At 34.9% G+C, this 26,540-nt stretch overlaps 1 protein-coding gene across 2 annotated transcripts in view; it reads right to left on the reverse strand.

Moving 5' to 3' along the window:
• The window catches only part of Phtf2 (putative homeodomain transcription factor 2), a 102,705-nt gene that overhangs the window by 14,968 nt on the left and 61,197 nt on the right, over positions 1 to 26,540 (reverse strand). Inside the window, exons 6-11 of one of the 2 annotated variants that reach the window (XM_042684722.1) lie at positions 21,474 to 21,639; positions 19,289 to 19,453; positions 17,562 to 17,748; positions 13,839 to 13,994; positions 8,656 to 8,874; positions 1,207 to 1,335 (exon numbers count right to left, since the gene is read on the reverse strand). In XM_042684722.1, the coding sequence (XP_042540656.1) occupies positions 1,207 to 1,335; positions 8,656 to 8,874; positions 13,839 to 13,994; positions 17,562 to 17,748; positions 19,289 to 19,453; positions 21,474 to 21,639 (1,022 nt within the window). Of the gene's footprint in view, positions 1 to 1,206; positions 1,336 to 8,655; positions 8,875 to 13,838; positions 13,995 to 17,561; positions 17,749 to 19,288; positions 19,454 to 21,473; positions 21,640 to 26,540 lie in introns of those variants that run through there. The other variant, XM_042684723.1, reaches the window with a different exon arrangement.

Raw genomic sequence — 26,540 nt, forward strand, 5'->3', positions numbered from 1 at the left:
GAATACAAATGAAATGTGAGAGCCAACTATAACAAATTATGTCTTAGTTTTAAAACAATTCATCATTAGACTTCTAATTCCTTAAGTATATATGATTACTCACTCTTAATGATTATACCAGTATTACTCAGATATTGAAAACATTCTCTGCATCTAATTAAGTTAAAAGCATATTACAAAATGAGATCTCATACCCACTTAATTTTAAGTCTTTAAAGAAACAACTCCTGGAATTATACTTACTCAATCACTGTGTAACTTGGGTTCTATAAACATAGATGTCTCCTCAATACTATTTTAGAAGAGAGAGCAGGTCAGGGTTTCTAGACTCCCTAGCTAATTGGTTTTACCTGTTCACATTGAAGTATGTAATAGAGTATGTCAATTTCTAAATTCGTATTTCACAAAAATTAAGGACAATAGTTGCAGCATAATAATGCACCAAAGACATTTTGGATAACAAATTAGATCATACCTTCTTGTCCAGAAAAATTAGATAAAATTTTAATAGAAATCATACCCACACTGTTTGCACTATACTTCTTCTAACTACTCAAGATTTTTATAATTGTCTAAATTACTTCTGTATAGTTATGTAAGCAGATGAGTATAAATATAATTTTTTTTTTTTTTTGTTAGTCGTGGGGTTGAACTCTGGGCCTGGGTGCTGTCCCTCAGCTCTTCAGGCTCAGGGCTAGCGCTCTACTACTTGAGCCACAGTGCCACTTTTGGTTTTCTGGTGCTTTATTGGAGACAATAGTCTCATGGACTTTCCTGGCTTTGAACAGAGATCCTCAGATCTCAGCCTCCTTAGTAGCTAGGATTACAGGCATGAGCCACAGGTGCCAGGCTAAATACCAGTTTTCTAGCTTGATCTTTATGTTTTGAATACTAATAATTGAGCCAGTAAAGATGTTACAGAAAAATAGCTCTTCATCAGCATCTGGATATATTTAGCGGGTTCTCAATTCACCCACTGAAAGCAAAAGAAAATAGTCTAAAAGAGGAAAAGTATACATTGTATTCTCTAATCCTGGTCAAGAGGAATGTTAAAAGATGAGAATGATTTGGTGACAAATCAATGTTCAGGATGGAGACAAAAAACACAACTTTTTTTCCCAGGTGAGATCATTAATAACACTTCAGTAATGATTGATGATCACTAATTTTATTGCTGAACGAAATGAATAAAATTTTAAAACTCACTCTGTTCATTATCATCCCACTGATTTCAAGTACTGACATGTCCGCTTTCTTACAATCATTGCCTTCCCATACAATAGCACTTATTTTTTCTAATCCAGGGTGGGAGCTATGGAGCCAGGGTAAATGACTCTACAAAAAAAAAAAAAAAGAAAGAAATTGGTGAAAATATTTATTATATTTCACAAATAAAAAGTTTGCCTATAAATTATATAAACTGTACACAATTTTAATTACTCTAAAATAAAAATTGAGATATATTTATGTGATATATATTTATCATATTTTATAAATGGAACATATATGTGCTTTATCTGTACTCCTACACAGAATTTCAATTACATTAAAATTCCAACTTAAAATTAGCATATACAATATTGAATAGATGACCTAAGGAATTATGCAGTTACAGTATAAAGAAGCTAAGAACTTTTTAGTAACAAGTATTAGGTAACGTCTAGTTTTAAAATATCCTAAAATGTGTCAGGAAAAGTCTTTTCGTATCAGTGTATGTAGCTTCCAATATGCTGATATTAATGGATGAAAATTTGTCTACAATGACCATTGTCCATTGGCTAAGATTTGAACCCCTTAATTTCATCCTGAGTCTCTCCCTCACACTTACCTTTAGTTAGTTTTAGATTACTGATTTAGTTACTTTTCTGGTATGATAAATAGTTGGGATTTTTTTTGGTCAGTCATGGGGGCTTGAACTCTGGGCCTGGGTGTTGTCCCTGAGCTCTTCAGCTCAAGGCTAGCACTCCACCACTAGAGCCACAGTGCCACTTCCCATTTTCTAGTAGTTAATTGGAGATAAAGAGTCTCACCTTCCTGCCTGGGCTGGCTTTGATCCTCAGCTCTCAGCCTCCTGAGTAGCTAGGATTATAGGTGTGAGCCACCAGCGTCCTGCTTTAGTATTTCTTAAGAAAGTCAATTAGGGTTTTTTTTTTTCCCCAGATACAGCAATCATAGGAAGCTGAAACACACAGAACTAGAAGCAGTCTCTGAATTAGGATAAAGGATCTCTCAATGTTTCAAGGAATTTAAAAAGAAAGAAAAACTGAAAGGTTTAGTATAAAAAAAAATCAAGGGGCTGGGAAGGTGGCTCAGTGGTAGAGCACTTGCCTTGAATGCCTGAGGCCCTGGGTTCTATTCCTCAGCACCACATAAGCAAAAAGAAAAAAAGCCGGAAGTAGTGGCTCCAGTGGTAGAGTGCTAGCCTTGAGCTGAAGAGCTGAGGGACAGCGCCCAGGCCCAGAGTTCAGGCCGCATGACTAGACCCCCCCCCCCCCAAAAAAAAATCAAAATTTTAAGTTTGAGCTTTTCTGTTTTAGATCTATAATTACAAGAGTAAAACAGAATTAATGAAACACTACCTTTTGTATAAGCAGACTGTGAGATAATACTATCACTTAAAGATTATATCTAGAATAGTTGGATAATTTGCTTATATTACAGCTTTCTAACATAACTCTTTAAAGGATTGGTAACATCCCCACATTTTATAAAAAGGATAGGTTTGGCTTAGATAATATATGAGGAAAATCATTAAGAGAATTTGACATTCTAATATATACATTTTATAATGTAGTTCATTAAAATCACTTGCTAACAGTAAATAGAAGAATAGATTCTAGTTATATTTTCTTTGGAAAGCAAAAATCTGATTAAATATGGTTTTTTAAAAAAAACTGTTCCTGGAATTTTAAATAAAGGATGAAATTTTTTCTCTAGGGCAGTTCAGTTAAACGCTTTTCCAAAAATAAAAGATTTCATGATCTACTTTCATGGTTTCTATTTCATTACTTGAGGGCTTTAAGAAATACTATGAAATACTAGTTATTACCTATTAACTGAATTCCTTCAAATTTCTAATTTATCCCCAAGAAAAATATTCTAGTTTGGGTTAGAAGTAATTTATACTAAAAGAAGTATCAAACTTTCTCAGAAAATTTGGTAATTCTGAAACAATTAGAATTATTTCAAATAGAATAACAGAGTCAAAAAGCTAGGAAAAGTCAGGCACTGGTAGCTTACAATTGTAATCCTACTCAGGAGGCTGAGATATAAAGATCATGGTTCAAAGCCAGCCCAGACAAGAAAAAGCCAGAAGTGTAGCTGTGGTTCAAATGGTAGAGGGCTAACACACATTAAGCTAGGAGAAAGAAAAGATTAGGGCCTATAAGGACAAGTGTAAGACACCAAATGGAAAGTGATAAAATTGAAATGCATCAGAGTTTAACCAGGGATTTATCAACTTTTTTTTACTCAGTGTGAACAGAAACTGAATTAATGAACAAAGGCATATAAATATCAAGAAGGTAAATCTAGAGACAGAGAATCAAGAAGTTCATCACTGTCCTGAAATTACTTTGCAACCTTCTCACTTACATTCTAGAAAGCCAACAGGCAAAAGAGAGCATAACTATTATAAACTGGTGAATTTAAAGTCAGTCAAAAGAACTGTGTGTGTGTGCGCGCGCACACACACACACACACGTCATGTACACTGATCAACAATCTTCTGTGTGTGTATGTGTGTGTGTGTGTGTGTGTGTGCGTGGGTGCTGGGCTGGGCTTGAACTCAGGGCCTGAGCACTGTCCCTGAGCTCTTCAGCTCAAGGCTAGTGCTCTGCCACTTGATCCACAGTGCCACTTCTCATTTTCTGGTGGTTAAGTGGAGATAAGGGTCTCATGGACCTTCCTGCCAGGCTGACTTTGAATTGCATTCCTCAGATCTCAACCTCCTGAATAGCTAGGATTATAGGTGTGAGGCACCAGTGCCTGGCAGTTCTGTAGATTTGTATGTGTGTGTGTGAAAATACCATATAGAGGGGTTACAATTACGTGAGCAAGGTAATGAGTACATTTCTTAGCAAGCATTGTTGCCTCCTCCTTTGTTTGTTGATTGCTTTGAATACATGCACACAGTACGATCATCCCTCTACATCCATTCACTCCAAATGATAACTTCAAGCTCCCTTCATCATCCACAAACCACCTATCATATTATCTCCCTTTCTAGTAGACCTTCTGGCCTCTTTTATATTATAGAATAGAAATCATGACAACTCTTTCATTGTTGTACTTGCTTCAGACACTCAATTCTTTTTTTTTGTCAGTCATGGGGCCAGAACTCTGGGTCTGGGTGCTATCCCTCAGCTATTCAGCTCAAGGCTAGAGCTCCACCTCTTGAGTCACAGCGCCAATTCCAGCTTTTTCTGCTTATGTGGAATTGAACCCAGGGCCTCATGCATGCAAAACAAGCACTCTACCACTGAGCCACCTTCCAAGCCAGACTCATTCTCTTTTTATCTCAAGTGAAGTTGTGTCTATCAATGGTTAATATTCTTCCTAATTATGATTTCCCTCTGGAATCCTAAGAAACTCATTCTACCAATCAACTTTGTCCCCCGTCTATACTTCTCTCAATTTTCCCCTACTAGTTTTCTTATATGTATATAAATATGTTTAATTTGCCATCTTGAGAGATAGTAACTACTATATTTTCATTTCTTATTTCTCCATTTACTGCTTCATTTTCTCCTAACTTTTAGGTCATACTTCTTTAACCTTATTCAAACACTTTAGCCCACTGCAATAGAAGCTCCTTTTCCCAGAGCCAGAAGCCAAAATCATATATTTTAAATCTGAAACATTTCATTCATCCTGAGATTGTTTACCATATTTTAATTTTCCCATCTATTTGCTTCAGATAGTTTAACAAAGCATTTTAGGTAAAATTGAAAACTAATGCTTCTTTCTCTTCCTTTATTCCCTAGATTTACGATTCCAAATTTGGCATTTATTATTCTCTTGTATTTTTTTTTTGGGGGGGGGAATCCGGTCGTGGGGCCTGAAGTCTGGGCCTGGGCGCTGTCCCTCAGCTCTTCAGCTCAAGGCTAGCACTCTACCACTTGAACCATCGCACCACTTCCGGCTTTTTTCTTTTTGCTTATGTGGTGATGAGGAATTGAACCCAGGGCCTCATGCATGCAAGGCAAGCGCTCTACCACTGAGCCACCTTCCCAGCCCTCTCTTGCATTTTTTAGACTCCTAACTATATATAAAATACCTTTACATGTTTTAACAGTTTGTACCAATAGTATGTTACATAGTTCTGCAAATTGTTTTTGTTCAAAAAACTAAATTTGTTTCAATGTTCACAAAACATTCATATTGATATTCATATATATTGATATGTGATTTTTGTAACTAAGTTCAATTTCACTGTTTATATAACTTTCATTATGTTTTAATAATTTTACAGCTGTTGAGTATTACATTAGTTCCAACTTTTCACTGTAATGTACACTGCAGTATTTTAAAATGTTTTCTTGTGTTTATCTTTGAAATTTTCATTGTTGTGGAAAGAAAAGGTCCTAAAGTATACAAACTGCTCTCCTAAGCAGCGGTACAAATTTGTGTCAATATATCCTTAGTAAGAGTTTTTTCTCTGCATTTTTGCCAAACACTGAAATTAGACTTTTCCTTTTTTGTCAATTGTGGGACTTGAACTCAAGAGCCTGGGCACTGTCCCTGAGCTTTTTTGCTCTCGGCTAGCACTCTACAACTTTGAGCCACAGCCCCACTTCCAGTTTTTTGGTGGTTAACTGGAGATGAGAGTTTCCCAGACATTCCTGCCTAGACTGGTTTGGACCACTGAGAAGCTTAATATTACAGCATGAGCCATCAGTGCCTGGCTGAAATTAGATTTTTAAATTTTAATAATCTCATCAGTATGTTATCTCATTGCTCTAATTTAAATTTACCTGAATAGTAGCAAAACTGATTGTTCTTACTTATATTGTTTGCTCAGCTAAGTTACCGATTTGTATCATTTTGTTTATTTTGTCTTTGTCCTTCTGTAGGAGCTCTTTATGTTTTCTGTGTAAGTAATATTTTAATAATATGATGCAAATATTTTCAGCTTGTGTTATGTCTTTTAAACATGGTCTAATTTGTAACCCAAAGTTTTAAGTTTAAAGGTATATTTTAAAAAATATATCCTTTGAGATCTTGTTTTAAAAAGTTCTTCTCTAAATTAAAATATCAAAGATGTTAATCCCATATTTTTTCCTAAATTTATAAAGTATTTTTCTTCACATTTAGGAAGGACATGGAACAATACAATCAGTACCATACAATCCATCCTTTTGCCCTGACTTGTAATACCACTTATATCATATATCAGGAATACATATAAGCAAGCATTTTTCTGGTTCTGCTATTGGGTCATTAGTCATTTATACATCAATCCATCCTTAATATGTTTTTATAGCAAGTTTTCCTATAATTATTCAGAATTGCCTGTACTATTCTTGTATTCCCCACCCCCCTTTCTTTTCCTCTTTTTTCCCCTTTGGTGCCAGTACTGGGGCTTGGAATCAGGGAGTAGGCACTATTTTTGAGCTTTCTCACTCAAGCCTAGAGTTCTACCACTTAAGCCACAGCTCCACTTCCAACTTTTGGTAGTCAATTGGAAATTAAGAGTCTCATGGGACTTTCCTGTACAAGCTGGTTTCAAACTATGACTGGTACACAGCTTTTTTTTAATGTGTGTACTGGTCCTAGGCCTTGAACTTGGGGCCTGGGTCCTATTCCTTAGCCTTTTCTGCTTAAGCCTGGCACTACCACTTGAGCCACAGCTGCACTTGCAACTTTTTAGGTTATTAGAGATAAGAATCTCATACATTTTCCTATACATGTTGGCTTTGAACTGTAATCTACATATCTCAGATTTCTGAGTAACTAGGATTATAGACATGAGCCATCAGCACCAGGCTGTTTTTTAAATAATGTGTACATTAAATCAATTTAAGTCCAACTAACAAGGAAACAAACAGCTGTTGGAATTTTGACAGAGAAAGCAGTGAAACTAGGCATTTTTTTCTGCCACATGCCTTTAATAAAAATGTTTCTAAATTTGCATTACTAAGTATCAGAAGTGATATGGACTGAATATTTATATTCTTCTCCCACTCCACCTTTACCTCAAATTCATCTCTTAAAGCCTAACTGCCAAATGTAATGGTATTTGGAAGTGGAACCTTTGGAAGGTAATTAGGGTAAAGAATCCTAATGAGAAGCACTAATACCCCTATAAGGGAAAAACAGGACCAAAATTCACTCTCTACAATATGAAGATACCAGAAGACAACAAGAAGACAACAACCATTAGCCTGGAAGATGGGACTTTCAATCCAGGAAGGAATTCACCAACAACCTAGTGTCAGCCCCTAATCTTGGACTTCCAGTCTCCAGAACTGAGAAATAAATGTTTATTGTTTAATCCACATAGCTTCTTGGATAACTACCCTTCACTAGAACTACTCTTCATCAGACAGTTAGGATTTTCTTTTATCTCTAATTTTCTAAAGAGTATACCTATTGATTTATTGACGGAATTTGATAAGGAGTTAGAAGACAGAGAGAAATGAGAAAGAGGTAGGGTTTTAAATGATCATTAAGTTTCTGGGTTGTTGAGTACATATATGGGAATACATCTCACCAAGATTTAGTGTGTAACAATAGAAAAAGATTAATAAGCAAAGACAGAGGACTTGTTTAAATTCAGTGTACTGATAGGATGTTCAAATGGGGATAACTCATACAACTACTGTTCATTACAATACACTCTATTCACATGTGGCTATTAACCATATTAAAATGTGGCTATTCAAAAACAAGATGTGCTTTAAGAGTTTACAATGGATTTTGAAGACTTGGTACAAAAATGTAAGGTACTTCATTAATATTTTAATATTAGATATTTGTTGCAAAGTATTTTGAGTAAATTTGGTAACTAAAACTATTAGAATTAGCAGGACGCCAGTGGCTCATACCTGTATTCCTAGCAATTTAGGAGGCTGAGATTTGGGGATCACTGTGCAAAGCCAGCCTAGGTGGGAAGGTTGGTGAGAATCTTATGTCTACTTAACCTCCAGAAAACTGAAAGTGGTGCCATGGCCCAAAGTGGTAGAGTGCTAGCCTTGAGCAAAAGATCTGAGGGACATCACCCAGGCCCTAAGGTTCAAGCGCCACAACTAACACCCCCACCAAAAAAACCCCTATTAGAATTAATTTAACCATGTAAGTGTTGATAATGATTCTTGTATTTCTAATGAATAGTGTGGCTATAGATATTTGGTAATACAAATGACTCACAGAACCCTATTTACCAATAACTTCTCGGGGACATATGTGTGCAAGATGAGAGAGACAACCACAATATAAACACTTAGATTTTATAGTCTAATGAAGCCAGACCACAGCTCTCATACAAAAAGAAAAAAATTACAAAAATATTTTTAATTGAATATAAGATTTTCTTCACCACTGTAAGTTTTGCACATACACTCAAAACAAGATTGGGCCATAAGACTAGATTTGTACATACATTCAAAGGAGCTCAACTGATAGCCCCCACATAATCCAAGACTGTAAACCAACCTGATGGAAAGGGTCGTCTCTATATTCTTTTTTCACACATGGATTAATTTGAGGATTTTCCACATCTGTCTCACTGGTACAAGATGAACGGCATTCTGCACAATGTAACAAGTCTTCCCATAATACATCTTCTGTTTCAGATTCTGGCCTTGTGCTCTCAGAATCCTGTCTGGAACTTGAACAGCGAGAGCTGCAACTAGTACCCGATTTAGGGGCATCCTGAAATCAAGATATTCTTTGACATTAATACAATTTATGTACCCTTTCCAACTCAGAGGGTTCTATCAGAACCATATATAGCTATGTTTTTCTGAAACAAAAACACTGTCATGACAGTGCAAAAACTAGCAAAATATTAAAAATACATGTTAATTTTAAAGAAATAACAAAATGCCCTCAAATCAAAACTTCTTTGAGCATATTTCAGCTCAGATGTTAATGTACAAGAAAAAGTTGTGCGTCTAGTCGACAGAGACTAGTCTATATAGTCTATAAGTTCATATGGCCCATATTTAATTAACTATTACTGCTTTTTATCTCCTCCCATTTTTTATGCTAGGGATTAATAATACATAGAGTATTGCAGTCAAGTCCTACAATACTGAGCTATATTGGAAGCCCTTGGTTTTCTAACACAGTGTCTCTTTAGCCTAGCCTAGCTATGGATTCATTATCACTCACACATTTATTATTAACAGCATCCTACCTGATGAACATTGCCCTTCTTTCCAGATTATCTTTCCTCTTCTGGCCAACATCCTTCTATTGTAGCTTTCTACTGCTCTACTGGATAAAGTTTAAATTCCTTGTCTTTACTGCTACTTTTTGAACACAACCTTTTCCTCCAGTGATATTAAGGTCCTCTATAGCATCAAAAATAGCTAGTTCTTTACCACTTTAGGCTCTGATTATGTTCATTCCTTTTATCACTAATCCTGCTTGAAAATTAATTGAATATGTGGCTTTGACTATAAATCTGGCGTAAAGGTTCAACAAATGGTTTAAACCAGCTACTTAGAAAAATCAATTTGATCCTATATGATTTCTATTCATCTGAGAATAGATTTTTGCATTACTTTCTAAAATATGTAATTTTCCCTATCTTAATTAAGTGTTCATGCATTCAATGTTCTCCACAAAAGATTAATATAACCAGAAGTAACAAAATATCCTGGATGAGTAAAGTATATATTACTAACAATTTATTGACTAAATACAGAATGAGTCTATATTTAGCACACTGATGAAGTGTGGGCAAAGTAATTATTAAGGGTGAGTAAATAATTTTTGAAGACATGAACAGGAAAATGTATGAAAGAATCAATGAAGAAATAAAAAACAGACAAAAAGGTAAAAAATCAGTCTTTGTTTTAGAAAAATTACTCCAAAAATATTTCAGATTCACAAGTGTCAAAGAAAATACTTGAACCTTGAGTAATTTCCATTACTACAGTTTTTTAAAATTTTATTTTATTGTAAAGATGCTGTACAGAGGGGTTACAGTTACATGAGTAAGGCAATGAGTACATCACTCAATGAGATCATTGTTACCCTTCCTTTGTTGTTATCATACTATCTCTTCCCTCCCCCTCCTCCGATACTACTCCCCACCCTCCAACTCCTGCCTGAAGTTGTAAAGTTTGTTTCCAATATACTGTCCTGTGGATCTCATTGTTACAACGGGTCATCCTGTGTCCTTGATTCAGTGTTTTGTTACCATTTTTAATGCACAGAAAGTATTATTCTCCATAACTGATCATTTTTAATGGAAAAGTTAGATTATCACTAACTTCAGATGCACACATTATATGCAGAAGTAAACAACAGAATTAAAGGTGTGATTTTTAATTAAAACTAATGGGTTATTTTTGGGACACGGAGATATTTATAACTCTTTATAAGTGTATTTTGCCAAAAACTAATAGGTAGATTATTTTGCAAATGAAAAATCTAAAAAATGTGTATAATTGTTTATATTTCAAACAGAATTCTAACAATAGCCACTTTGAATTTCACTACAAATACTGAAAATGCCTAAAACTAAGAAATTTTAGAATTGAAACAACTATTTCAAGTAAACCATATTTAATTTGGTTTGCTCTGCTCATTTCAAATCTTTAGATAGACAACTGAAACTTAGCATATAAATACAGATTAGAGGAAAATTGGTTATTATTTGAAAAGAATAGCATTTATAATGAATTCCTCATGTTAGTCAATTTAGACATAATTGTACTGAACCCTAATAATCTATTTGGACCATCTTTTTTCCCCACTGTACAAATGCAGAAAGTCAGAAACATTTTAAAAAAATCCTTTCCCAAAGTCACTTAAATGACCTAACTCCAACTTCAGGATTTCACTGTTAAGCTTCTGCTCAAATGCTGCTTTCACTAGCTGTAAAACTAGTCTAAAACAGGGAGGAAAAAAACTGAAAAATATTAGCTGAATCTAACAGAGCAAGACAGAGGAAAGAACCTGTAGATTCCCTAGAACACATTCTATATCCCAGATCACTAATTCCACTACTATCTTCCTGACAGGAGAACAGAAGAAGCCAACCACAGTAGAAAAGGAAAGAAAAAAAATAGGAGAGAAAAAGTTACAGATGAAATGACAAGATCCCATTCCAATCTCGAGCACTCTTGGTGCCACATACTATGGTGGTCTGGTATATTATCTGCCAGAGATGGGATGATCCTTTATGAAAAACTGTATGCTTCTTAATAGTTTTTCACTAGGCATTGCTTTTGGAAGTCTAACAATAAATGGCTGCAATTATCTCATTATCTTAATGTGAACTCCACCAGTCCCACCCGTGACAAAGTGCTTTCCCAAACATTAACAGTACTGAGGTTTTAATCCAGGGGTAGGTTGAGCACTTTCCATTTGGGCTGTATCTTTTAATCCTTTTTTTTTTTTAATAGGTTCTCATTTTCTGCCTGGGCTAGCCTGGACTTCAATCCTCCTATTATGCTTTCCCATGTAGGTGGGAAAGTGACTTAACACTGAGCACACTTTTATTTGTTATTTATTTTATTGGTTGAGATGGAATCTTGATCCATCTGTCTAGAGTCAGCTCCAACCTCAAACTGCAATCTCCCAATCTCAGCCTCTGAAGTAGCTAGAATTATAGGTATTGTGAGCCATTTTGTACTCAGCTTTTTTGTATTGTGTGTGTTTTCTTTTAAAGTGGTAACTGGCAAATCTAGATGCTAGAGATGTTTATTGTGCCTGGAGTTGCATAATGATTTGTTTGTGCCTCACTCAAAGAAAAAACACCAAGAATGTTAGGTGAGAGTAATAATTTATAATATATATAAAAATACAAGGCTGGATTGGCTCAAGTGGTAAATAGGACAGTAAGTGTCTAGTAAGCAGGAGACTATGTGTTCAATTCCCAGTATACAGCAAAAAAACAAACAAAGCAAAGGAGACCAATACTTCAAATCTATGTCCATCTTACTTTTTGAAAAAAATGTCCTTTACATTAATAAGAATGTACTATACTCATACATTTAAATGTTTAACTAAAACCTGTTTGTACAACTAAAGATAGTGAAAAATAAATTTAACTTAAAAATGTCCTTTAATGTTGATTTAGTTCATGAGAGTCACAACTTTTGGAAACTGTACTGAAGCATTTAAAATGTCTTTTTGGTCTAAACTGTCTGCTTATGGATAAAGTATTTTTTTTCTATGTAATGCATTATATCAACAAAAAGACTGAAACAGCTAATGCCTATTAACTAGTTATGAGAGTGAAAACCTAGATGATTTTAAGCAGCATTTTCATTTAAAAGTTTAGTAGAATATAATGTATCTATGCTTCAAGAATATCAATAGTTCAGTATAGAGCTACAAATCAAGAGGAGCAAAGATCATGAGAATAATAACTCAAAAATCAAATTATTTATTCTGTAGATGAGGGGTCAAATACCTTTCTTCCTTCCATGAACTTCTAATTGTATATCAGATTGAGATTTTGCAAGCTTGTTTATTTAGTTTAATAACAGGAAATGGCACATCAGATGATGTGGATGAAGAAAAAGTGGGCAGACATACTAAATTAGTGTCTTTCTAATGGTAGTTACTGAGAGAATACATAACCACAGTCACCAGAAAGATTAACCAGATATACAGCCACAAAGAAGAACATGTCAAAAAGTAGCTGTTGCCAGGTGCCAATGGCTGATGGCTATAATCCTAGCTACTCAGAAGGCTGAGATCTAAGAATCACGGTTCAAAGCAAGCCTGGGCAGGAAAGTCTGGTTGAGACTTTTTTTTTGGGGGTCGGGTCATGGGGCCTGAACTCTGGGCCTGGGCGCTGTCCCTCAGCTCTTCAGCTCAAGGCTAGCACTCTACCACTGAGCCACCTTCCCAGCCCAAGTCTGTGAGACTCTTATCTCCAATTAAACACCAGAAAACTGGAAGTGGTGCTGTGGTTCAAGAGGTAATGTGCTACCTGCAGCCTGAAGAGCTCAGAGATAGAGCCCAGCCCCAGCCCCACAACTAGACAAAAAAAAAGTAGCTGTTCTAGTTTTAACACTTGATATTCATATTTCAACACAAAAATAATATCTCTTAAGCTGAACCCAAATCACCAGGGTTTTTTCCTAGCATACTTCACAGAGGTTATTGTTGACCAAAAAGTGACATATGGAGTAATTAGCTTTGAAGTCAGATAATATAAATTTCTACCTTTACAATAGAAACTACAAATAAAATGCAAAATTATTTTTCTATTTAAATCAGGAGAATGACAATTTGGAAAAGCATTTTAGAGAAAAACAAAAAAATAGAACTAAAGAAGAAAGAAAACTCAATGTTGTATTATGGGGAACTTAATAACAAGTGACAGTAACATGAATGAAGTCAGTCAGAAAAATAACCAAGAACTTATAAACCCTTCTCATTTGTGGGAGCTTACAAATGGTATATGAAAGATGATCTTCTTTAATGTAAACAATTTGCTTAATGTGTAAGTCTCCAGGAATACTATACAAAATGAGTACAAATATGTCTACTTATCAATGATTGCAATATATAAATCTAAAACTGCTAAGCAATAAATCAAGGTAATAAATATTGATAATAGGAAATACTGATTTTAATAATACCTCACTGATTAAAATTATAAACTACAAACATAAAAATAGGTACATATAAGCCAAATTGTATACCTCATTAGTATAATGCTTTTTATAGTGGTGTGACTTTCTATTTCGAAGAATGTTTTCAGAAGTCCTGTCCACATGACGACGTAATGAGTATCCTGCTTCAGGACCATCTTCACTGGATACTTCATCAGAGACATTTGTTATTGTCCTTTGAGTATCCTAAGTTGGGAGTACACAAAAAGATTGTTAAGTTTTGATTAAACTTTTAGTTTTAAAACTGTAATATTTTTAATTACACACACATACCCTTAACTTTAAAGTATCTTCAAATGCCTCCAAGTAAAATACTACCTAACACAGGCCAAAATTTTTCTTAATAGAGATCCAGAAAACACAACAAATCAAAGAAGGTTGGATAAATGGAATTGCATGAAACTGCAGAGCTTCTGCATGGCAAAGGACATAGGTAGCATGATCAATAGAAAGCCCACAGACTGGGAGAAGATCTTCACTAGCTAACAACAGACATATCTAAAATATACTTAGAACTCAAAAAATTAAGGCACCCAAAAACAACTTCTCAAAGAAACAACCACCCCATTAATAAATGGGCTAAAGACTTAAAGAGAGACTTCTCTGAAGAGGAAATAAGAATGGCCAATAGACACATGAAGAAATGCTCAACTTCTCTGGCCATAAAAGAAATGCAAATCAAAACAACATTGAGATTACACCTCATCCCAGTTAGAATGGCTAGAATCAAAAAATCTAATAATGACAGATGTTGGAGGGGATGTGGCCAAAAGGGAACCCTACTGCATTGTTGATGGGAGTGTAAACTTGTTCAACCACTTTGGAAAGCAGTATGAAGTTACTCAGTCCCAAAAAAATTTAGGTCCCATGATTTCCCTTATTTGCAACAATTAGTATCAAATAGGATAATCTTATCAGATGAGCTGAAAAGCTCAAAAGCCATGTACAAATGACCATATGAGATGATGCTAACTGAAGTGAACCCCAAGATATGGACATAAGAGGTCTGTTTTTATTGTTTTAAATGTACCATGTGATTTTATTTGTTGCTGTTGTTTTCTTTGTATGTTCTTTCCCTTATGGCATATCCCCTGTTGTCACTGTACTTGATTTTGATACCCTGCATCTTGTATACAGGAGAGGGGAAGGGGAATAATAAAATACTGAAACAAGGACACAGGATGACCCAACTGCACAAGGATACCCACAGGACAGTATATTGGAAACGAACTTTACAGCTTTGGAGGGTGCGCGGTAGAGAGAGGGGGGTAGGAATGGGGAAGGTGGGAAGGGAAGGGATAGTGGGACAACACCAAGGAAGGGAAGGGGTAACAATGACCGACAAGTAATGTACTCATTGCCTTACTCATGTACAAGATCTTAACAATAAAAAAAAAAAAGAAACTGCCTAAAAGAATAGTACTGCCTGATTGTTTTGAGTGACTGTACTTTTTACAATTTAAATTAGAACTTAATGGGTTTCATCTGATATTGTCACATATACAATTAACTTTAATAATAACATCCCCCATTATCCTCTCTTGTACCCCCTTCCTACAAATCCCTTCCCTCTCCCCAAATATTCCATTTTTATGGGTTTTTTTTCCAAGTGCAGATTTTCACTTAATGAGAAAAAGCATGCAATACTTGTCTTCTAGCTTGTATGACTTAACATCACAGTGTCACAATAAATATGAGTGTGCACATATCTACTGTATTTTGGGGGGGGAGAGGGTTGTGAGCAGGAATGTAATCCTGATTTTAATAGAAGTTCCTCATTTTTGTATGATTTTGTATTCTGTTTATTACAAGTGGTTTTTTAGAGCTAAGAGCACAATGAAGCTCAGGGAAAGTGCCCAGGCCCTGAATTCGAGCCCTAGGACTGGCAAACACACACACACACACACACACACACACACACACACACACACACTCACACAGACACACCTACTAAACTATATAACATCTAAGAAAAAAAGAGAACATACTTTAGAATGTCATATGGGTAAGTGTTTTTTAATCTCAAAGCGCAGGCAATAAAACTGGCAAAATTTGACAAAGAGAACTGTATCAAACTAGAAAGTTTCTGTACATCAGAGGAAATAGAGTTAAGAACAAATTGTAGAATTTGAAAAAATATTTGTAAAGTACTCATCTAACACAAGCTAATATCCAGAATATATGAGGAACTAAAAAAAAAAAACACCCCAAAACAACAATAAAACCAAATAATCCAATTGAGAATTCCCTAAAGTATTTTTTCCTCAGAAGAAGATACAGAAAGAAAAGAAATACATGACTACATGAAAAAAATTTTCATTATCACTATCAGGGAAACAAATGAAACCACAATGAAGTATAATCTCATTTTATTTTCAAAAAGACAAAAAATGACAAATGGTGGTATAAATGTGGAAAAGGGGCTTTCTTGTATAATGTTGGGAGAAATGTAAATTAGCATGGTCATTATAGAACAGTATATATCTTCAAAAAGCAATGTAGAATTGCCATATGATCTAGCATTCCTACTACTGAATATGGAAATATACATATACATATATATACACACACAAGATGTATATATAAACAACATATATACACATATGTATGCATAGAAAGAATATAAAGTCAGTATATCAAGTAAATATCTGCATCTGCATATTAGTTGCAGCACTATTCACAGTTTGAACATCTGGATTAGAGAAAAAAATTTCTAATTTTCTATAGCACAATACAATAATCATGGCTAGTTGGTACCAGCAGCTCACACTGTAATCTGAGACACTCAGGAGGCAGAGATAAAAGAATTGTGGTTCAAAGCTATGGAGTCTATAATGCCATCTCTTATTAACCAGCAAAATGCCAAACTGGAAGAGTGACTCAAGTGGTAAAGTGTCAACTATGAGCAAGATAGCCAAATGAGAGCAAGAGGACCTGAGTAATGGCATATACACAAAAGTTACTATGGTTAAAAACAATTAACTAAATAATTCACATTAGGAAATAAAAATAATGAATGTCTGAGGTGATAGATGTCATACCCTGATCTGATCACTGCAAGCTCTCTCTCTCTATATATATATATTTATGTACATATGTGTGTAAATAAATGTATATAAATATATATGCATACATATGTATGTGTGTATATACATGCATGCATTGAAAGGCCAAACTGTATATCATGAATATATATAATTACTATGTGCCAATTAAATAAAAATGTATTCTAAGGAAGAATTTTATATCAATTATAAAACAAAACACTTGTGTTGAGCCAAAGGCAGTAAATGTAGGAAAAACAAGATATTTTCTGATAGGCTACATGAAGTCTGTGTTCTAGTCTAACCACTAGAACAACTGATATTTCAGCTTAATCCAAATTATTACTCATATAGAAATATGGGATGAAACTGTAAGATTCAACAAATGCTAACTATACAGTATACAATAAATACTTTAACATGTTTGAATAATTTCAGCTATCAATCAATTTAGAAGGTACCAACTTGTACTTGCAATCAATTAATCAGAATATTTATCTGATTTTTAGCCTTATTAACATTGTTGTACAGTATATAAGAATTCTTTGTAATCATGTTGGTAACTATTTCATCTGGACTTAATTGAAGGTAAAAGTCTGAAAATAAGTAGATTATATAAAAGCTTTCAATTAAGGACATCTGTGACATCTAAGTCACCTCATATTACTAACATAAAACCACATAACCCAAATTTTAAAATGGTACCTACTTTGCTGGGAATATTCCTAGAAGTTCCTGTGATCCAGGCTGTCTCTTCTGGCTTAACAGTTTCACACTGAGGTTCATGGTTTTGTATCCCATCTTCACTGCTTTTTACAGTCTTTTTCCCATCAAGGGATACATAGCCATTGTCAGTCTCAGTTGATTTATCAATTGAACTCTTTGCTTTCTTTGACCTAAAAAGTATGTGGAAGTATCTCAGCTTATTTTGAATAGGTTACTTACAGAAATTGTGATCTGTTCATAATTACATTAAGTAGTTATTTCTCAAATTTTTAGTGGTCACTCAGTTTTACAACGAATAATTTAGAATTATAATAGATAAAATAAACATACAAATCAAGACCGAGTTCAGCTTATTATACAATGTCTTAAAATATTTTTATCTTTAAGTAGCTGTACAAAGAAACATCAATTCAATATACCAATTTTTGAGTACAATGCATCTTGATCAATGTCACTCTTCAGGTTCTGAATTCTAAAAAACATGCCCTAACTTATTCTGAGTGAAAATCATCTGGTCTAAGATCAAAATTTTGCAAATTTGGGCTGGGAATATAGTTTAGTGGTAGATTTCTTGCCTAGTATGCATGAAGCCCTGGGTTCCATTCCTCAGTACCACATAAACAGAAAAAGCCACAAGTGGCACTGTGGCTGAAGTGGTAGAGTGCTAGCTTTGAGCACAAAAGCTCAAGCACTGTCATGGACAGTGCTCAGGCCCTGAGTTCAAGCCCCAGGCTTGGCAAAAAAAAAAATTGTGCATTTTATTATAATAAGGTTTTGAAACTTAAAAAACTATCTTGGTAATTACCAGCATAGTTATAATACTGTTTTAATCTAATTCAATTCTCTATCCAAATACATTTTACTTTTACCATACATATATACACATACATATATTTAGCATACATATATATATATATATATATATATATATACATATACACATTCTCTGGTAAATTTGTATAATGCATGATAAACCTTATCATAACAGCACAACTACAAATTGATTAAACAATATCAGAAAAATAGTGAAGTGATAGAAAATAGTTATCTGCAGTATCTCTTTTCTTAATTTATTAATTTAGCACCATCAGTTACATTTAGTATTTTGATAACTTTTTAATGGTTTTCCAGTTTATTATTTGTATAGGTAAACTACTAATATAACCTTAATATAACCTTAAATATTTTGAAATAAGTATTCAAGATAATAATAATATAAGGCTGAATTAGGTTTATTTTTGAAGTTTATTCCCCTACTGAAATATCAGGAAATAAATGTAAGAGTGTTTAGTGTACAAAATACTAAACTACAATTGGATAACTAAGGAAGAGACTTAGAGGAAAATCATTTAATACAATTCACATGACATATTAAAAATAATTTCCACCTATATGCTCAAAAAAGCAAATGAACTACTCAACCAAAATAAATTAGTACTTAGAAATAAAAAAGAAAACAAAATTAAGAAATCTTAACTATATTTTGCTAGCACATACTCATTCAGATACAGATGTACTTACACATAACCTAAAATGTTCTTTACAGTCTCTATTTCTCCATTATCTGGACCATTATAGTTTGTCAAAACAAAACTCATACATACTATGGCTATGATATTTTAATCATTAAATATTCATTATCTTAGACTGAAATGCCAGAGAAAGAAGAGTGCATCTCTATGTCATATGAAGTCATGAGTAAATACAAACCCTGATAAAAAGAAAGCAGCATGCCAGAGATCTCTGAAGACAGCACCAACAGTGTAAGGGGTGCTTGTACTGTGACTCTGAACTGCTTCTTCCTGGGTGTTATCTGTGGTACTAGAACCATCTCCTTCCCTATGGACTTCCAAATGGGCTGCTTTTCTTAATTTCCTTAATCAAAAAAAGATTAACAGTAGAAAAAGCTTTAAAACTTTAATAACCATTTTCTTGGTAGTACACTCAGAATTTTGCAAAACATAAAAATAAGAAATTTAATACAAAATAAAGCTCAAATTTATTGCATGTATTTTAATTCAAACATTATCATGTATATTCAAGACCAATTTCTGATTAATAAGGTCCTGCTCACTGCTCATACTAACAGGTCAAAGGACAGAAAATTAAACGAATCATACCAAACAGATATGTACAAAAGGATTTCTTCCTTATTTGAATATCACTATGTACAGTTGATTGGAGAAAATTATTGCCTAATTGATAAGCAAAAACTACTCATTTTAAATATCAAAATTGCAAAACTGAAAATGTCATAATCTCTTAGCAGTATGCAAAAGAGAGTAGTTCCAAAAGACCCTTTAAACAGAATTCCATTGTGTTTAGAGACCTGCTACAAATAGCTACGTATAGATAGCATCAAATAAATAAAGATCAGTTGGATTTTACATTTTTAAACTTTTTTTTTGTTTTTACATTTGGGCTTTTACTTTTACCAAGGCATCATAGAATACAAGATTAGTAAGCACTATTAGCAATTACAGCTAACATAATTCTCTACACAGATACTATGTATCAGTTTTAAAAAGAAAAAAAAACAAAAAAGTTATAGCTATATGGTCTCAAAATAGTCTTGAAGCAAATACAGAAAATAATGCTGCAATGAATATGGTTGTGCTAGTAGCTTCACTATGGCCTCGTTTGGGTAAATTGCCCAGAAGTGTGATTGCTGGGTCATAGGGGAGCTCTATGTCTAGTCTTTTGAGGAACTTCCATACTGCTTTCCAGAGTGGTTGAACAAGTTTACACTCTCACCAACAGTGTAGTAGCATTCCCATTTGGCCACATCCCCATCAGCATCTGTTATTATTAGATTTTTTTGATAATGGCCATTCTAACTAGAGTGAGGTGGAATCTCAATGTTTTTTTAATTAGCATTTCTTTTATAGCCAGAAATGTTGAACATTTCTTCATGTGTCTATTGGTCATTCTTTTTTCCTCTTCAGAGAAGTTTAAGTGTTTAGCCTACTTGTTAATGGGGTACTCGTTTCATTGAGGATTTGTTGGGGGATTTAATTTTTTGAGCTCTAAGAGTATTTTAGGTAAGAGACCCTTGTCTGTTGCTAGTGAAGATCTTCTCCCAATCTGTGAACTTTCTATACAACCCAGATGCCCCTCGGTAGATAAATGGATCAAGAAAATGTGATATATATATATATATATATATATATGTATATATATATATATATATATATATAAAACAGAGTTCTATGACATTGCCCCCTTTGTAAGAAAATGGAAAGACCTGGAAAAAAATTATATTAAGCGAAGCAAGCCAGGCCCAAAGAAATGTAAGTTGCATGGTTTCCTTCATTTGTAATAATTAGAATAGGTCTATGATAGTATTAGCAGAGGATCACAATAGCCTAATTGCTAAGAGCATACCAAATATAATGAAGTGTATCAAAGTGAACTCCAAGAATTGGAAGAGGTTTGTATTATACTATGCTTGCAGTTATTTCAATTTTTTTCTTTAAAACTGTCTGTACCCTTTGTCTTGTATGTAAGTTTATCTGATCCGTGGAAGGGAAAGGGAATCACAGAAACAGCAGGACAAAGGATGAACTAATGCAATAATGATACTCACTAGACACTATTTTGGAAATCAACTTTAAAACTTGAGGAAAGGGGAGGGGAAACAGGAGAAAATGAGGGAGGGGGTAACTCTTTACAAAGAAATGTACTCATTACCTTACTTAATGTAACTGGAACCCCCCTGTTCATCACCTTTACAATAAATAACTTTTTAAAAAAAGAGAATAAAAAATAGTTTGTTAACTGATTGTGGAACTCAGTGCTTTATTTAAAAGAATAACTTTATAATATTTTAGTCGATGAAGGGAAGAGCAGTCAAAAGAATCCTGGATTCAAAACACCACTTTTTGACAGACAGTACCTTCTTCTTTTACCGACTGTGCTTAGAGGAGGTTTGGGTGTTCTTGTTGAAACAATCTGGCAATGCACAGTTCCCAAAAGCAGCATCAGCCATATTGGCCCAATGACTTCTGTCAGAGGTATGCTATGTGGGCTAGAAGTGGAACAGAATAATACTATTGCAGCAACTACAAAAAGGAAAAGAAAATACATTTAATTACAGACCTGAGAGTCGCTTCTTCAAAACTTTAAAACTTTTTTTTTACATTACCTCTTACCAGATTCCTTTTTCTAAATTTAAATGATTTTAAAATGCCACTCTACTTGAGCTCTTTAAACACTATTGTGTTTGCTACAGTCTAACCGCAGTATTTAGTAACACTCTCTTGGAACAACATAGTAGTCAATATAGTCTTTAAAATAAACTCAACACTGGGATAAAAACATTCAAAGCTAAGGATAATTTCGCTTAGATCTCAATCAAACAATCTACACTAAGTTTAAGAACATTTATATCTTTGTTTGACAAACAAGGAAAATTTGTGACAAGAATAAATTTATACAGAAAGCTTGTGAACAGAGGTCTATATGTTCAAGATTAACATAAATTTACTTGGCTATATTTTCCAAGGAAATTATTGTATTCATCAAAGCTAACCATTATCACATGAAAGGGAAAGGTTGTTTTTGTCTACCCTGTTTCCCTTAAACTCTCTGAATAAAATCTCTTTACATTTTTAGAAGATTTCTTCTTTTACCTGGGAAAGGTTGCTTTACCGATTCTGCATCCCTTAAACTTTCTGATTATAAAATCTTTTTTAGACTTTTGGAAGCTTTCTTCTTTTACTTGTCAGTGAAACAGTTTTATTTCTCCAACTTCAGACATGGACATATAATGTAATCTAAGCTCACCAGTTTGTATAACTCAACATGAGTTATTAAAAACATAGGCATATGATCAAAGCAGGTCAATCAGAAACTTTAGAAATAATTTAAGTCTCGAAGAATGCCATTTTCCTAGATCACAAATACTAAGGACTGTGGAAATAGGAAATTGCCAGAGACCACCTCAGCCACCACCCAGAAAGAGCCAGCCTAAGACTACAACCAGCAAAGAAAGAAGAATCAACAGAGAAAAGTAAAGATAGCACTTGAGCCTCAAATTCCATCCATGCCTGAATCGAAAGACTAGGAATATCTAATTCTACTTTGGAACAAATAGTTAATTTAAGTATGATGAGGTTTTTGTTAATTTTGTTAAGTAGGATCACTGTAATGCTGCTATATAATGCAAATATTTTAAAATGCCTACGGCTATAAAACACATTAAATATTTACTTTAAAAATATTTAACTTGGGGATGGGAAGGTGGCTCAGTGGTAGAGTGCTTGCCTTACATGCATGAGGCCCTGGGTTCGATTCCTCAGCACTACGTAAGCAAAAAGAAAAAAGCCAGAAGTGGCGCTGTGGCTCAAGTGGTAGAGTGCTAGCCTTGAGCTGAAGAGCTGAGGGACAGCCCTCAGGCCCAGAGTTCAGGCCCCACAACCGGACCCCCCCCCCCCAAAAAAAATATTTAACTTAACAAAAACACTGTAGTTAGAAAATATACAATAAAATTTTAGAACTTTCATGAAATTAACAATAAAGTAACTTTTCCAAAATAATCGTGAAGTTTGTAATATACTTTATTTCAGATATTTTAAGAATCTCTTATAAGAAAACAATTCAAAATGTCAGAAAAAATCTGAATATGGTCACTTCAACAGTATCCACAATAGTCAAAGTCAGTGAACAACTTAAATGGCCAATATGGATATACAATGAAATATTTTCTAATAAGTTAATATTACATGTATCTTGATACATGTAACACTAATTATAGTATTAGCCAAAAATAATATAGTCACATAAAATTACTCAACAATATAAAGTTTCTGAAAGTAAACTGAAAATGTAAGACTATAGTTTGGTTCTTTTTTTATTCAGCTTATACTTATTTTAGCTTATACTTTCTAAATTTTCTACCACAAAAATATATCATTATATTTAATCAGAGAAAATATGGCTGAGTTGTAGCACAGTGGTAGAGCACAAATCTAGCATTCACAAGGCCTCTAGTTCAATCCCCACCATGGTTAAAAAAAATCCAACATACGGAGCTGGGAAGGTGGCTCAGTGGTAGAGCGCTTGCCTTGCATGCCTGAGGTCCTGGGTTCGATGCCTCAGCACCATATAAGAAAAAAGCCAGAAGTGGCGCTGTGGCTCAAGTGGCAGAGCGCTAGCCTTGAGCTGAAGAGCTGAGGGACAGCGCCCAGGCCCAGAGTTCAGGCCCCACGACAGGACCCCCAAAAAAAAAAAATCCAACATATATTTCACATAAGCATAATCATACAATCACAATCATAAAATCTTCAGTCCATTCCAGTTTGTTATTGTTTTTTTTGGGGGGGGGGGCAATCATGGGGCCTGAACTCAGGGCCTGGGCGCTGTCCCTCAGCAATTCAGCTCAAGGCTAGCGCTCTACCACCTGAGCCACAGCGCCACTTCGGCTTTTTTTCTTTTTGCTTATGTGGAGCTGAGGAATCAAACCCAGGGGACCTCAGGCATGCAAGGCAAGCACTCTACCACTGAGCCACCTTCCCAGCTCTTCCAGTTTGTTATTGTTGTTGTTGGTCATGGGGCCTGAACTCTGGGCCTGTGCACTGTCCCTCAGCACAAGGCTAGCACGCTACCACTTGAGCCACAGTGCCACTTCCAGCTTTTTCTGCTTATGTGGTACTGAAGAATCAAACCCAGGGCCTCATGTATGCAAGGCAAGCACTCTAGTACTGAGCCACCTTCCCAGCCCCTTCTATTACGTTTTATACATATAAGATGTACACTGTGCCAACAATGAGAAAAGTGTGGCTGAAATTAGGAAAGCAACTCCATTTGTAATAGCCCCACAAAAAATAAAATACCTAGGAATTAACTTAACTAAAGAAGTGAAGGACCTCTATGATGAAAACTTTAAAATCTTGAAAAAGGAAATCAACACAGAACTTAAAAAATGGCAAAACCTCCCATGCTCCTGGATTGGAAAGATTAACATCGTGAAAATGGCAATACTTCCCAAGGCTATCTACAAATTCAACGCAATACCTATCAAAATTCCACCCTCATTCTTCAAGGAAATAGAAGAGGCAATCCAAAAATTCATATGGAACAATAAAAGACCCCGAATAGCAAAAACGCTCCTCAACGGAAAGAACACTGCTGGAGGAATATCAATACCAAATTTCAAACTCTACTATAAAGCCATAGTAATCAAAACAGCTTGGTATTGGCATAAGAACAGACCTCAGGACCAATGGAATAGAATTGAAAACCCAGAAATGAACCTACAGACCTATAGCCATCTAATCTTCGATAAGGGAGCTAAAACAATAGAATGGAAGACAGACAGCCTCTTCAGTAAATGGTGCTGGCAAAACTGGTTAACTACATGTAGAAAACTAAAGCTAGATCCTTCTATATCACCCTGCACCAGAATCAACTCCAAATGGATCAAAGACCTTGAACTCAAAGCAGACACTCTGAAAACATTACAGGATGGAATAGGAGAAACCCTAGGTCTCCTTGGCTCAGGCCGAAATTTTCTGAATAGAGACCCGGAAACACAACAAATCAAAGAAAGGTTGGACAAATGGGATTGTATAAGGTTGCAGAGCTTCTGCAGGGCAAATGACATAGCTAGCAAGATCAATAGAAAGCCCACGGATTGGGAGAAGATCTTTACTAGCCATACAACGGACAAGGGTCTCATATCTAAAATATACTTGGAACTCAAAAAATTAAACCACCCAACAACAAATCCTCAAAGAAACAACTGCCCAATAAGTAAGTGGGCGAAAGACTTAAAAAGAAGCTTCTCTGAAGAAGAAAGAAGGATGGCCAATAGACACATGAAGAAATGTTCAACATCCCTAGCCATAAAAGAAATGCAAATCAAAACAACATTGAGATATCACCTCACTCCAGTTAGAACAGCAAAAATCAAGAACTCTAACAACAACAGATGCTGGAGGGGATGTGGACAGAAAGGAACCTTACTTCATTGTTGGTGGGAATGTAAACTTGTTCAACCACTTTGGAAAGCAGTATGGAGGTTCCTCAAAAGACTCCACATAGAGCTCCCCAATGACCCAGCAATCCCACTTTTGGGCATCTACCCAAATGATCACAAACAAGGCCACACTAAAGCTACCAGCACAACTATGTTTACTGCAGCATTATTTACCATAGCTAAGATATGGAACCAACCCAGATGCCCCTCAGTAGATGAATGGATCAAGAAGATGTGGTATATATACACAATGGAATTCTATGCCTCCATCAGAAAGAATGACATTTCCCCATTTGTTAGGAAATGGAAAGGCTTGGAAAAAATTATATTAAGTGAAGTAAGCCAGGCCCAAAGAAACATAGGTCCCATGGTTTCCCTTATTTGCAATATCTAGTATAGGTATGAGTCAAGCGGAAAAAGTCAGAGAATGTGATGTTAGGAAAACGAATCCTCAAATATGTATTTTAATGTTTTTGTTTCTTTCATGCATGTGTTTCTAATGCATTTATAAGATTATTTCTTTGTTGCTTTGTATGTCCCTCCCCCACAGTGTAAGCCCCGCTTTCACTATATTTGATGTCAGTATAACATGTGGAGGAGATGGGGACAAACAAGTCGTTTAAGGATTCAGGTGGACCTGTTGCAACAATGAGAAGTACAAAATGTCATGTCAAAACCAGCTTTACAATGTCAGTGGGGGGGGGGGGGGTATGATTGGGTGGGGGGGGTGGGGGGAGGCTGGGAAGGGAGGTGAAGGGTAAACAAAAGAGGAGGCTGCAATGCTTGGTAAGAAATGTATGCATTATCCTGCCCATGTAATTGTAACCCCTCTGTACAGTATGTTCTCAAATAAAATAAAATAAAATTTAAAAAAAAAAAAAAAGATGTACACTGGCTAAGAAGAAACAACTTTAAGTTATTTAATCTTTATTATATTTTCATTCACTTAAAGATATTTCTTATACAGAGGGTCTGTTGATGAAA

Source organism: Dipodomys spectabilis, unplaced genomic scaffold (genome assembly GCF_019054845.1).
Source record: "Dipodomys spectabilis isolate Male_0828 unplaced genomic scaffold, ASM1905484v1 ptg000089l, whole genome shotgun sequence".
NCBI classification, from domain to species: Eukaryota; Metazoa; Chordata; class Mammalia; order Rodentia; family Heteromyidae; genus Dipodomys; species Dipodomys spectabilis.